The sequence below is a fragment of the Stegostoma tigrinum genome, chromosome 18 (genome assembly GCF_030684315.1).
Source record: "Stegostoma tigrinum isolate sSteTig4 chromosome 18, sSteTig4.hap1, whole genome shotgun sequence".
Classification (NCBI taxonomy): domain Eukaryota; kingdom Metazoa; phylum Chordata; class Chondrichthyes; order Orectolobiformes; family Stegostomatidae; genus Stegostoma; species Stegostoma tigrinum.
The window spans coordinates 20,804,267-20,818,619 of NC_081371.1; the positions used below are offsets into that span (position 1 = coordinate 20,804,267).

The window sequence follows — 14,353 nt, forward strand, 5'->3', positions numbered from 1 at the left end:
CCTTCCTGGACCTCTCAGTCTCCATCTCAGGCAACCAGCTTGTAACTGATGTCCATTTCAAGCCCACCGACTCCCACAGCTACCTAGAATACACCTCCTCCCACCCACCCTCCTGCAAAAATTCCATCCCCTATTCCCAATTCCTCCGCCTCCGCCGCATCTGCTCCCACGATAAGACATTCCACTCCCGCACATCCCAGATGTCCAAGTTCTTTAAGGACCGCAACTTCCCCCCCACGGTGATTGAGAACGCCCTTGACCGTGTCTCCCGCATTTCCCGCGACACATCCCTCACACCCCGCCCCCGCCACAACCGCCCCAAGAGGATCCCCCTCGTTCTCACACACCACCCTACCAACCTCCGGATACAACGCATTATCCTCCGACACTTCCGCCATTTACAATCCGACCCCACCACCCAAGACATTTTTCCATCCCCACCCCTGTCTGCTTTCCGGAGAGACCACTCTCTCCGTGACTCCCTTGTTCGCTCCACACTGCCCTCCAACCCCACCACACCCGGCACCTTCCCCTGCAACCGCAGGAAATGCTACACTTGTCCCCACACCTCCTCCCTCACCCCCATCCCAGGCCCCAAGATGACATTCCACATTAAGCAGAGGTTCACCTGCACATCTGCCAATGTGGTATACTGCATCCACTGTACCCGGTGCGGCTTTCTCTACATTGGGGAAACCAAGCGGAGGCTTGGGGACCGCTTTGCAGAACACCTCCGCTCAGTTCGCAACAAACAACTGCACCTCCCAGTCGCAAACCATTTCCACTCCCCCTCCCATTCTCTTGATGACATGTCCATCATGGGCCTCCTGCACTGCCACAATGATGCCACCCGAAGGTTGCAGGAACAGCAACTCATATTCCGCCTGGGAACCCTGCAGCCATATGGTATCAATGAGGACTTCACCAGTTTCAAAATCTCCCCTTCCCCCACTGCATCCCTAAACCAGCCCAGTTCATCCCCTCCCCCCACTGCACCACACAACCAGCCCAGCTCTTTCCCCCCCACCCACTGCATCCCAAAACCAGTCCAACCTGTCTCTGCCTCCCTAACCGGTTCTTCCTCTCACCCATCCCTTCCTCCCACCCCAAGCCGCACCCCCAGCTACCTACTAACCTCATCCCACCTCCTTGACCTGTCCGTCTTCCCTGGACTGACCTATCCCCTCCCTACCTCCCCACCCACACCTTCTCCACCTATCTTCTTTACTCTCCATCTTCGGTCCGCCTCCCCCTCTCTCCCTATTTATTCCAGTTCCCTCCCCCCATCCCCCTCTCTGATGAAGGGTCTAGGCCCGAAACGTCAGCTTTTGTGCTCCTGAGATGCTGCTTGGCCTGCTGTGTTCATCCAGCCTCACATTTTATTATCTACAGTGTATTTTAGGGTTTTTTTTTCTAGACCATGTCCCGTTTGGAGTTAGCAGATGGAATCCAGAAGAGTGTACACATAGAAGATACTGCTCAAAGACATCTTATTCCCCATATTAGTGTTGCCTGTGACTCTTGACTAGCGGCGTGGCACAGCGGCTCAATGGTTAGCACTGCAGCCTCATAGCATCAGGTACCCGGGTTCAATTCTAGCCTCGGGCAATTGTCTGTGTGGAGTTTGCACCTTCTCCCCGTGTCTGCATGGGTTTCCTCCGGGTGCTCCAGTTTCCTCCCACAGTCCAAAGATGTGCAGGCTAGGTGGATTGGCCATGCTAAATTGCCTGTAGTGCTCAGGGGTGTGTGGGTTATAGGGGGATGGGTCTGGGTGGGATGCTTCAAGGGTCGGTGTGGACTTGTTGGGCCAAAGGGCCTATTTCCACACTGTAGAGAATCTAAACTAATCTAGGAACTACCTAGTTCACAGCCTTATCCCTGATGTCAATTCTCTATTGCACAGGACTTGCCAAATAGGCCTGTTACAGCCTATATGTGAATTTGTTTAACATGACAGCATAGGTCACAAAGTCCACATGATCTTGATGGTTAATGATCAGATTTTGGAGATGTGTCAACCTAGTGACCAGGATAACCTTGCTGCTTGCAAGTCTCTGCCCTCCTTCACAGTCTTCCTTCACCTATTTTGTCACTCAGGACTTTTTGATCTGCTCTTTATCTGACCCCAACCCCATTGTTTCTGTCACATGTGTTCAAACTAGGAGCAAGAAACTCCTGATGGCATTACACAAGAAATCGTCACACCACACATACCTCTCCCATACACCAAAATGACATCTCCTAAATTGAGCCCTTATTTGGATCAAAATCAAAACGTTATGTCTATATCACTTGACTCACGTGGGGGACTTCTAGCTGTTAGACACATCATTTGGTGATGAGCATTGACCTAGCACCAAAATGCCACAGGGCTCAAAACCTAGAACACCAATGTCTCAACCTTTAAAGTAGTCTGTTTGAAAAGAGGATTTCTAAGTGCAGCATATATTTCCAGGATAGTGGAATTGAATAGTTATCAGTGCCACATTCCTAAGTCTCAGTTATAGAATTTGAGCATTATTGTCACCAGGACTGGTTTTGTGAAAATGATGCTGATGAAGGCAGCATTCCAATAGTTCAAAGCTGATGCCCAAAGATAAATCTGGAATGTAAGGTTATGACATGAAAAGAGATGGACTCTGAAAGATCCACTATTATGCTGAATATCAACACATGCAAGATTTTAACGAAATCAGCAACAACTCGTTCTTCCTTGTTCTCTGTCATGCTCTCTTTTGACTTGTTCTCATTCTTTTTAAGTCCTGATCTCTTTCGATTGTCTGTCATTTTGTCATATCTCTCTCTCTCTCTCTCTCTCTGAATCCATCTGAATCTGTCTCTCACTCTTCCTGTGTGTCTGTCTTTCGCGCTCTCTTTGCCTGGCTGCCTGTCTGTCTGTCTGTCCTTGACTCTCTTTCTCTTGTTCTCTGTCTCCCTGTCTCAGTCTCTCTAACTCCATGTCCCCCTCTTTCTCTGCCTGTCTCTTTCTGTCCCACTGTCTGTTTGTCTCTGTCAGACTCATTCTGTGTCTCTTGTTCTCATGCTGTGCCTTTCTCATTCTTGTTTTGTCCATGTCTCTCTCTCGTTCTCGTTCTCGTTCTCATTCTCTGTGTCTCTCTCATTCTTAATCTCTATCTCTCACATTATCATCCTCTGCCTTCCTTTCCTTTCTCCTCTTGTTATATGTCCCCTTCATTCTGTGTTTTTTTGGAGTGTGAATCTCTGTCTCCTCTCTCCGTCAGTCTCAACTCTCACTTCTGTCTGTCTGTCTCTAGTTCAGATCCTCTGTTCACCCCCCTCTCTTTCTCTTGTCCTCGTCCTTTCTGTCTGTCACTCATTTTTGTCACCCCTGCACTCATTCTCGTCTCATCCGCTGCGCTATCCACCCACCACCCCCCCCTCAGTCAGTAAAGTTGCTACCTAGGTTCCATCTGCCTTATCCCAACCCATGTTAATCCAGTGATATGGACCAGGTACTGGAAAATGGGATTAGGAAGTTGATTCCTTTCTTGGCAGACATAATGGGCAGAATAGCCACCTTTGGTGCCATAGATTTTTTTTTTATGTTTTCTAAACACTGTAAAATGTTTGAGGACAATGAATTTGGGGAGAGGGTGGAAAATCACTGTGTGAATCCCTCTTTGGAATGGTAGTGTAGACACAGCTGTCCAAAGGACTTTCTTCTGTGCTGTAATGGTGCTGTAATGTTACCTTTGCCTTCAGGCCCCTGTTCTGTGCTCTGAAATCTTTTCATTCATGAGACCTGCCTCCTGCACCCTTCACCTCAAATGCGACTAAACTGTTCACCATTCATGTTAGATCAAAAGTTACAATTTTCCATGATGCATAGTTAATGGGAGAGGTATCTCATTTCTGTAACAGACTCAGAAAATTGACTCCATTTGGTTTTTATTTGGCAAGTTCAAAGACTTGATGTAATTTACATTGCAGACCTACGCATTAATATTTCAATGTCTAAAAATAAGCTCATATTCCTTTAGTACAATGTTACTGCATATATGAAGTATATCACCAAGTTCTTCTTTACACTAATCAAAGATACCATTATAGTTGGAAGAGCACAGTTGTCTACAAGGAGCTGTTTGAATGTATAATCACATGCGAGGGAGAAGGAAGGTGTTGGAACTGTCTTTCCAGTGTGTTTGCTTGAAGTGACAAAGTGATTAGCCTTAACTTTGTAAATAATGTTAAGTTTTGCAAACTGTCAAAGTAACTCGTAATAGTAGTTCATTGTGCCTCACACTGATGATGTTACCTAATATGGTGACGAAACGTCTGAAAACGAACCTTCCAGCTCAGCGAGCAAACTCACATCCAGAACCTCAACCTGAGCTACAAATCTTCTCAAAACTCGCTCACACTAATGAATTGATATTGTATAGCTTTCATCAGGCAAAAGACTTCTGTCAGGATGACCATTTATTTTTGCCAGATACGATTGGGTTTTGTTTGTGTGGGCTGAATTAACCATGTTAGTGGTGTAGGTTTAGAATGCATTGCAATAGAAGTTTGCATGTGTGATGTAAATTTGTGACATTGAGTTTAAGTTGTTTCTTGAATTTGGGTAGGAGCATTACATTGAATGTTCATTCTTGTCATTTTGTTGCATTCGAAAGTTCAGCTGTGACATTACATTCTTATCCTTAACGTATACTTGGGTTTTGACAGAAGCATGTGAATTGATGCACTTTTATGAATCTGTTTGCTGTATTGAAACTGTGATGTGACTTGTTCGGTATAATCTTTGGTATCCAAGTGATTCTATTCCACATTCCTAGTTTCTTGGAAAACATTTAGTTAACTGTGTAAAGTTGGACTATTGCTGCAAGTAAATAAAAGCAGTTTATAACTTTTCCTTAGAAATCAGTGGGAACTAATTTGGTTGTTAGCAATCTAACACTTTCTTGATCACTTCTGGTGGTAGGCCAGAAGTTATTATATTTATTGGTTTCAAGTTTAGATTTGCAATGTGGTTTTTGAACATGCGATTCTAGATTTCTCAAATGGTATCATATTGGACTTGCACACTCCATGACTAGATAGTAAAATATTTAAATGGTAATGTAAAATTTAAAAGCCAAAGACTACTCTTTTCATACTTTGGATGACTGAAGCTGCATGTTGGTTGCCATATCAGATAGTTATGAATTTTATGTAGGCATAAAACAAAAGTTGTGCATTAAAGAACTGCTTTCAGCTGTTTTGTGTTCTCTGTAGGATAGTAAAATCACATCACTGGAGCGGAACATTCGAGACCTTGAGGATGAAATACAGATGCTTAAGTCAAATGGAGCTCTGAGCATTGAGGAGAGAGAGGAAGAGTTGAAACAGATGGAAGTTTACAGGAGCCATTCCAAGTTTATGAAGAATAAGGTATATAACAGTGTTACATATTGCACAGCTGTACTTTGTGTCATTGTGGCTTATGTAAAGTGTTTACTTCTATTTGTAAGAGATGTTACCATTGAGATTCTATATATTTTTTATAAAAAACTAACTCATCCTTCCTTTTCAGTATAAGCCTTCTCTGGCTGTTAGAACATTGGTACCTTCAAATATTAAGTTTCCAATTTTTTGTTACTTTTGTCAATTATTTCAGGTTATGTCTGCAAAATTCTTATATTCATACCAGGGAGAGCTGTCTTTATAAAAGTATGCTGTCCTTAAAAAGTAAATTTTTTTTACTCTTCTCCTTTGAGATCTCCAAACCGCTTCACCTGTAGCCTGGAGACAAGATTGAATGTGTGAAATAGACCTCTCAGGTTTTGGAGTCGACCTTCTGAAATAATAGTATCATAGTAACTGCCTCATTTACAATTCCTCTTTGAGGTGTTTTAATTGGATTTATGACTTGGCATATGATGTAAACGGTTTCATGTTTACTAATTTTTTTTCCCCATTGTGTTGAAAATTTATATCTTGCAGTATACACAATGCAATTGCTAATTCTTAGTAATTCTTTCACAGTGGCATTCACTGGTAAGATGTGCATCTTGCAAACAAGAACACGCTTCCAGTAATTACTTTTGATTTTTAAATTTAAGTATTCAATAAGAATCACGAGAGGTGAGCTAAATGTCAGATTGTAAACAAGTGGTACGTACCCAAAAGCAACAATGTTATAAACGTTGGCTTCTGAGTAACTGTTGACATTACTTGAATGGGGATTGAGATTCTTCAGTTAGATATTCCAGTAACTAGAGATTGTGCTCAAGATTGTGGATATTCTTTCAAAGAAAGGTCAAAAGGTGGCTGATTCTGATGGCAATTTTCTCTCCCTCCCTTTTTCGAGTGGGTACGCTGTCAGTGAGACTCACAGGTTGTACCCTTATACCCAACTCAAAATCCAGAGTATTGAGTGCATAATCCTGAGTGACACTACAGTATTGCATTAGCACTGTCATGCTTCAGATGAAGTGTTAAACCACAATCCATCTATCCTTTAGGGAATGTAGAAGATTACAAAGAATTATTTAAGGAAAGTAGAGGAGTTTTTGGTACCTTGGCTAACATTTATTCCTCAACCACTGGCTCTTAGTCACATTTCTAGCTGTGTATCTTATTCGTGTTTGTGAGACCTTAATAATGTCAAGATTCCTGGTCTCTGTAAACTGCCTACACTTCAGAAGCATATAATAGGCAGCAATGTACTTTAAAATGTCCTGAGATTGTGAAGGTACTGTTTAAATGGAGTTAGTTTCTTGCGAAGACTGAGATAATCTGGTTATGCACTTTTTTGAGTAATGTTTAATTTGTAAATTTGTTAATTTAGTTTTGATGAACATTATTAAATTTGGAATAAATAAAAATGCACAAATATTGAAGCTAGTTGGGTAGATTACACACACATCTTTGCATTACCCTGTCGTTGTTCTCATATCAGGAGTACATACTGAGAATTTGATTGTTGCAGGACACACACACAGCACAATTTTGTATGATTCTGCCTAACAAATTGTTAACTTGTGAACAGCTCGGTTTTGATTATATGCATGAATCTTCTGCAACGTGATTTGCTAGAGCCAAGAATTCTCAATATCGTGGACATCATCCATGCAAACATTCTTTTTACCCACCCCTCTATCGTTTATAATTCAAATATGTATTAAAGTGCCTGAAGAAAGAGCTGTAGATTATGCATAGTCATTCTTAAAAAAATTATTCTAAGGTGTTTAATCTGAAGAGATGTTTCATAACTAGTGATTTGTAATGACTTGCCAGTATTTATGTTGTAACAAATCTGGCGACTCCAGCTTACTCCCTTTTCCCTGTACCTTGAATGTTAATTTTTTCATCCAGAATCTTTCTCCATTAACGTGAGTTTTGCCAGACCCTGTCTTTGGCTGGGTAACCCTAGCATTGTGGGTCTGTGTGTTGATCTACCCTTACAAGTTTCTCATAATGTAAAGTTAAGATGTCACCATTCCTTCCTCCCATTGTTTCAAATAAGTATGAATAACAGTGCTGCAGTTCATTTGAAATACTGCTGAGATATAGCTTGTCATTAGTAACAGTCCAAATATATCAGAAAGATGCCAATAGAAATTCTGTTAAGGCTATGCTTTCTGTGCTAGGTAAAGAAACATTTGAATGTTTGGAAGTAATTGAAAATATGCTTCTAATATGGTCTTTTTGTTTTGTTCAAAGACCCTCTGAAGCAAGAGCAATCACCTCCCTTTCAAATAGAGGTCATTTTGAACTATTTATGTCAATTAAGTTGTGAATAAATAGCCTCAACTATTAGATGGAACTGCCTCCAGACTTTGCCAGAAGTATATGGCCCTTTTCTTTGTAACTGTGTTTTCAGTTGATGCAACACATGTTCGGTGTTTACATTCTTTGAGTGTGATTTGCCAAAATCCTGGTATATTCATATTTCCAGTTGTGATTCAGTTTTTCTTTGGATCCTATATCTATCTATATTATCTTGAAATTTTTCTGTACATTGCATGTTATATGCTGGACATCTTTTAACAGAATTTCAGCATCCACGAGACCACTTTTATGTGTTCTATTTCCTGTAATTATTCTTGATCACGCAAGGTTTTTTGGATGGTGAGTTGGATTGCTTATTCCCACTCCTTTTCAGTGAAGTCTGTTGGAAATAGTTTTTTAGTTAAAGAAATCATTCTAGGAAGTTAATTATGGTGAATTGGAAGGAATGTCCTTTTAAGAATATAACTGTTTTCACCAGTCTTTACTCTCACTCTAGATACATTTCTTATGGCTGGTTACAAAAGATTATATACATTTGTTTCCTGCATGATTAAAGGCAGGGTTGCTAGCTAGCACTTAGTCACTTCAGCAAGGAAACAGAAAGTAGGAGCGGGGTAGACCATTCAGCCCTTTTGAGCTTGCTGCACCATTCATTATGATCATGGCTGCTCATTCAGTTCAATAGCCAGTTTTTTTTTGATGCAGGAGTCAGGCAGAAACAATGGCTCTGCTTGAGCAGTTTGTTTATGGATTTTGGGACGGAGGAAGAAGTAGGTTGTTCAAGGTTGGGGTACTATGAGCTTGGAGGCAGTTTAAGGGGGAGATCACCTGCTGCAATGAGATTAGTGACTGTTGTGTAGGCCTAGTGTTCCATTGTGGTGTCAGGGGAGATAAGAGGAGGTGTTTGAGAGCTGGTGCTTAGCCTCTGCAATGTGGGGATCAGTGTGCCAGACATCAACAGCACTGCCCTCTTTCGGCAGGTTAGCTTACAAATTCAGGGTTGGATCTGAGAGCATGGACTGCAGTCAGTTCAGAGGGAGGTAGGTTCAAATGGTGAGAGGATGGTGCAGAGAAATTAAGATGACCAATACCCATTCATTTGTCTGACCAGCTGATGTTTCCCTCCCTGGCTTCCATGTCCATCTATCATTTATTCTTCCCACACCCCACCCCATCTTCAGCACATATATCAATCTTTTCTTAACTGCAGTTAGTTCTGAAGAAGGATCACTGGATTTGAAATGGTAACTCCGTTTTCTCCCACAGATGCTGCCAGACCTGCTGAGTTTCTCCAGCAATATCTGTTTCTGATTTCTAGTATCTGTGGTTCTTACTCTTTATTTATGTTCCCACTAAGACATTGCATAATTGCCACGAGACATTTGTTGTACCCATACTCGATTTTTTTTTTGCTATGAAGGCCAGCATATTGTATGCTGCCTTTACTGTATGCTTAGCTTTAGTGATGGTGTATGACGGCACCCAGGCCTTGCTGCACATTCCCTTTCCTCCATTCATGGCCATTCAGCTAATAATCTGTATTCTTGCGATAGGGTTAGGTTAGGGTTAGGGTTATGGTTTTGTTTCTAAAGTGGATAACCTCATATGTTTGTCTATATTATACTGCATCTGAAGTAACAGTTACAAGCAATTTTTGGAATTATTCATAACTCCACAGACAATGTAGTCCCATTTGTTAGTCTGATTGAATAGATGACCATGTGCACTAAGTCCTCTTTTAAATCTCCCTGCAATGCGTTGTTTTGACTTAAAGCTATTTATTCTTTAGGCTCTGCTTCTCTGATTAATGTCATGGCTTTCATTTTTATGTCATAATTGCTGTTTGCAGTACAGTGGAACAGCACTGTCAAGAGCTTTGTTCTTGTGGCTTGGGAGATTCCCAGATCATTTTTCTTCTTATCTCTCACACCCATTAACTCAGCACCTTACTTCAAATGATATCCGGGTAATAAGGAACTGGGGCTCAGGAAGAGAATAGATAGGGATCAGATGGTGTGGCAGAAGGCAGATCTGCTGAAGATTGAGAGTCAGAGGCTTGCTATCGATCTGAACTCCTTTTTCTTGTGGGAAAATAATTTTCATTTCATGCCATTTCACTTAAAGTTGCATTTTTAAGCAACACAAAGTTAAGTGAGGAATTACCGTAGAAGCTACAAATTTACAATTGCAGTGCAATTACAGAAAAGCACACTAGAAAAATACTGACTGACTAGCATATAATGAATACACAAACACTTACGTGGATAGTTGTAGCATTCACATTTCCAAAGCAATTTTCAAAATAGTAGATGTATCTTGTGGCTAACAAAAGACTTTTTTGCTCTGATTAATTGATTGTATACAGAGCTTCTGCAATAGCATCAAGAATCACACATAGAATAAAAGTGTAATCATTCATTAGCTTGCAACAGTATAGTAACCACTTCTTCCTTCTACAGTGTAAAATCTGCTGGAATAATATTGGTCTACATTTAAGCACTGAAGAATTGGTAAAGTGAAAGTGATGCAGTTTCATACTGATCTTACCTTGAGTGAGGAGGACACCTTTAAGCTATTTTCATTGAAGAAATGAAAAAGACATAGAGTCTCATGAAAACTGGAAAAGCTTAGGTCTTTGAAATTTTGAGATTTTGAAACAGCTGTCAATGTTTATTTGTGAAAACAGGTGGAAAAAAAAGCTAAGAATTAGTATGTTAGGGATCAGCTGTGGAGAGAGGAAATTAGCATTATAATGTTTCTCTGTCAGACTGTTGAATTATAGGAGCAGAATTTAGACCATTTGGCTCATTGACCGTTCACTGTTCGATCATTGATCATTTTCATTTGATTTTTCACCAAAACACTTGTACACGATCAGCTAGTCCTTGCCTCATTTTCTATTTTATTTAATGTATCTATTTTGATTTCTGTTTAATTTTTGTCATCCAAACAAACATAATTTCGTAAGGCAGTAAGTAAGGTGACAGTCATGCTGAAAAATGGGAAGAATCACAGTCTCCCAGCTAGCCTCCTTTCACAATTATTGTTGAGTGGTGCCTGTACATTTTTGGTGTGGCTAATTCTGCAAGAAGTTATGCCCACAGTAGAACATGGTTATGAGGCAAGTATTAGACAAAACTGGAGCACTTACTATGGTTTTTTGTTACATATGTAGAAATTTACTTAAAACAGAAATAGCTAGACTACTTAATGACAGCAGCTGCCACATTTGCCACTTTGTCAAGTTATGATTTCAGCTTGGATTGTTATGGTTATGGAGATTGTTTCAATACAGACAGTTGGAGAAAAAGCTGGGTTATTAAATGAGCTGAGAAAGGATCTGGAAGAATCATTACTTTTTTGCTCTACCTTGTTTCATTATAAGACCATAAGACATAGGAGTGGAAGTAAGGCTATTCGGCCCGTCAAGTCCATTCCGCCATTTAAATCATGGTTGATGGGCATTTCACCTCTACTTCCCTGCACTCTCCCCGTAGCCCTTGATTCCTTGTGAGATCAAGAATTTATTGATCTCTGCCTTGAAGGCATTTAATGTCCAAGCCTGCACTGCACCCCGTGGCAATGAATTCCACAGGCCTACCACTCTCTGGCTGAAGAAATGTTCCTTATTTCCGGTTTAAATTTACCCCCTCTAATTCTAAGGCTGTGCCCACGGGTCCTAGTCTCCCTGCCTAACTGAAACAAGTTCCCAGCATCCACCCTTTCTAAGCCATACATTATCTTGTAAGTTTCTATTAGATCTCCCCTCAATCTTCTAAACTCCAATGAATACAATCCCAGGATCCTTATCCTTATTACAATAGTTTGCATTCAGCAATTTTTAGCACATTCAAGTAAACTGACAGCTTCAGTCTGATTTTGAGAGAGTTCAAAAAGATGGATGGCAAATTGGATAAAGAAGTGGCAGTTGTAAATGTCATTGTGAAAAAAAAGTCACGCTTCCAATATGATCCGAGAAGCATTTTGTAAGAGTTCACCATTTCTTTGATAGGGATCTGCTAATGCATGATTGAAAGCCACCAAATCTAAGAGTAACTTCACATTGCACATGTAATATCCACCTTAACAAGGTAGTTCAGAAACTCAAAAACAGAAGAAAAGTGTCTTCCCAATAATTTTGTGTCTTCATTGTGGAGTTAAGTGTGCAACTATTGTGCAGGTCAGCGTGAGATCTTTGCGACTCAGGTGGAAAATATTCTTCTGTGTAATTAAAATCTCTTTGTAAGAAAAATGATTAATGAAATATCCATGAGAATTTTAGTCTAAGGTCAACAAATATTAAATAGGCACCATGTTGTTGAACCTGTAACCTCCTAACATCATATGTCATAATGCAATACAGAATCTTCCAAAGTATGCCACAAATGCCATTTTTAAATTGATGGGAGGCTTTTTTAAAAAACTAATCAGCAGAAGACCAATATGAATGAGGCTGCAAGCCATTTTCATGGTGAAAGGTAAGGTGGGCCTTTTTTCCGCTGGAGCACAGGAGGTTGAGGGTTGACCTCGTAGAGGCTTATAAAATCACGAGGGGCTTAGCAAAGGTATTTTCCCTAAAGGGGGGATTTAAAAAGGGAATGAGAGGTGATTTTTTTACACAGTGGTTAGTATGTGGAATGAACTACCGGCGGAGTGGTGGATGCAGATACCGTTACAGCATTCAGAAGACTTTTGGTTAAGTACATGAATAGGAAAGGTTTGAAGGGATATAGGCCAAACGGAGTCAAGTAGGACTAGCTTAGTTTGAGAACATGGTCAGTGATCAGTGTGAACTAGTTGGACTGAAGGGTCTGTTTCCATGCTGCATGACTTGATGACTCATTGCTCCTGCGAAATTGCTTCCTTTCAAAGCCTTGTACATTGCCATTGTTTGAAATTGTCATGCTAAATAACATCTGATTTTATCCCTAGGAGCTCTTGGTGGTGCTAAGTTTTATTCTTTTGAAACCCGGTGGTTCATGTGATGAAGGAATTTCTATAATGCTGTTATTTGAGAGCTTTAGGATGTTGATTAAGTGGCAGTGCTGCTGTTGAAGGAACTTGGAAATTGTCATGACTAGTTGCCTTGAATAGAAGGAACATTGTTTTTGCAGCCATTTTGTGAAGGATCTAACAACTACTTGAGCAAACAAATATTGAATGTTTTACTCATTTGATTAACTGACTCAAAGGAGCATGGTTAATCAGCATTTCACTGCACAGATCGGCTATGGCTTCAAAAGTTAAATGTCTGCTTAACATGATCCATCCTGTTTTTCACCCTCTCAGAGCAATACTCCGGTTTGTGAGATCATAGAACATAGAACATACAACAGTACAGCACAGTACAGGCCCTTTGGCCCATGATGTTGTGCCGAACTTCTACCCTAATCCTAAGGCCTATCTAACCTCCGCCCCTCCTTATACTATCATCCATATGCCTATCTAATAGCTGCTCAAGTGCCCCTCATGAGGTGGACTCCACTACCCGCTCCGGCAATGCATTCCACACCCCGATCACTCTCTCTCTGAGTAAAGAACCTACCTTTGATGTCTCCCCTGTATCTACCTCCACTCACTTTAAAACTATGTTCCCACACAATAGCTACCTGAACCCTAGGAAAATGTTTCTGGCTGTCATAATGATCATAATTGCGAAGCTTGTGCGATCATAATGCTCAAACATCCAGGTATTCATTGCTCTTGTGTAAGCTTGCCTAGGCTATAATACTGGACAACAAGAGCAAATTATAGCCAACTGTAATATTGGCTTTAATTACTGACTATGCATACGTTTCACCTGAGCTCACTGGATAGTGATCAGTAGAGAGAACATGGGGTGAATATTGATTTCTACTCATGAGGTCAGGCATATGGAGGCTAATTGTAGGACTTATGCTCACCTGGCTGATACTGGTTAATGAAGCACAAGTTTAATATGAGGCTGTAACCCATGGTCTTTGACACATTCGGTGCTCATCCCAGAGGCCCTTTTATGGCACACTGGTAGTGTCCCTCAGCCTGGATTGGGAGGCCCGTGTTCAAGTCCTACTTGTTCCACAGTTATGCAACAATATCCCTGAACAGGTTGATTAGAAAATAGGGTAAATAAAAAAAATCAGTGCTTACACCATTAATAATGGGGTGAGGCATCTGTTTGTCATTGCTCATGTGGTTGTAATTTGCAAATGCTAATTCTGTTAAAATAGTGCAAACGTCTCAGTCATTTGACAAGTTTTATACTTTTGGAGCCCGTTGTGGTTTATACTTGTGCTTGAGTGGTAAACAAACTACAGAGAACTTGCAGTAAACTGTCATATCGTCACAGCTTCAGATGCAACATATGTAAAAGTCCTGTCATTTATTACAGTAATAACTTTCATAAGCATCATTTTCTGTGAAGGAAATTCAAATTCAGAATTGTTTTCTTTTATGTTTTACTTTGGATTAAGATGGACAGTGATTTTCAATTTCATGAACCTTTTCGGCATCTCACATTCGGCATCTGCCGGTCACAAGCAGCACAACGTACGGATTGTGAGAGGTCAAAACCTCAGATGCTTGGATTCTTACTCATTCTGTTTTTATTGCAATGCTAGCTTTTCTTTGCTAAGTT

At 40.7% G+C, this 14,353-nt stretch overlaps 1 protein-coding gene across 1 annotated transcript in view; it reads left to right on the forward strand.

The window, feature by feature from the left end:
- The window catches only part of LOC125460655 (ELKS/Rab6-interacting/CAST family member 1-like), a 730,867-nt gene that overhangs the window by 49,589 nt on the left and 666,925 nt on the right, over positions 1 to 14,353 (forward strand). Inside the window, exon 5 of the mRNA XM_059652379.1 lies at positions 5,239 to 5,394. Within this exon, the coding sequence (XP_059508362.1) occupies positions 5,239 to 5,394 (156 nt within the window). The remainder of the gene's footprint in view (positions 1 to 5,238; positions 5,395 to 14,353) is intronic.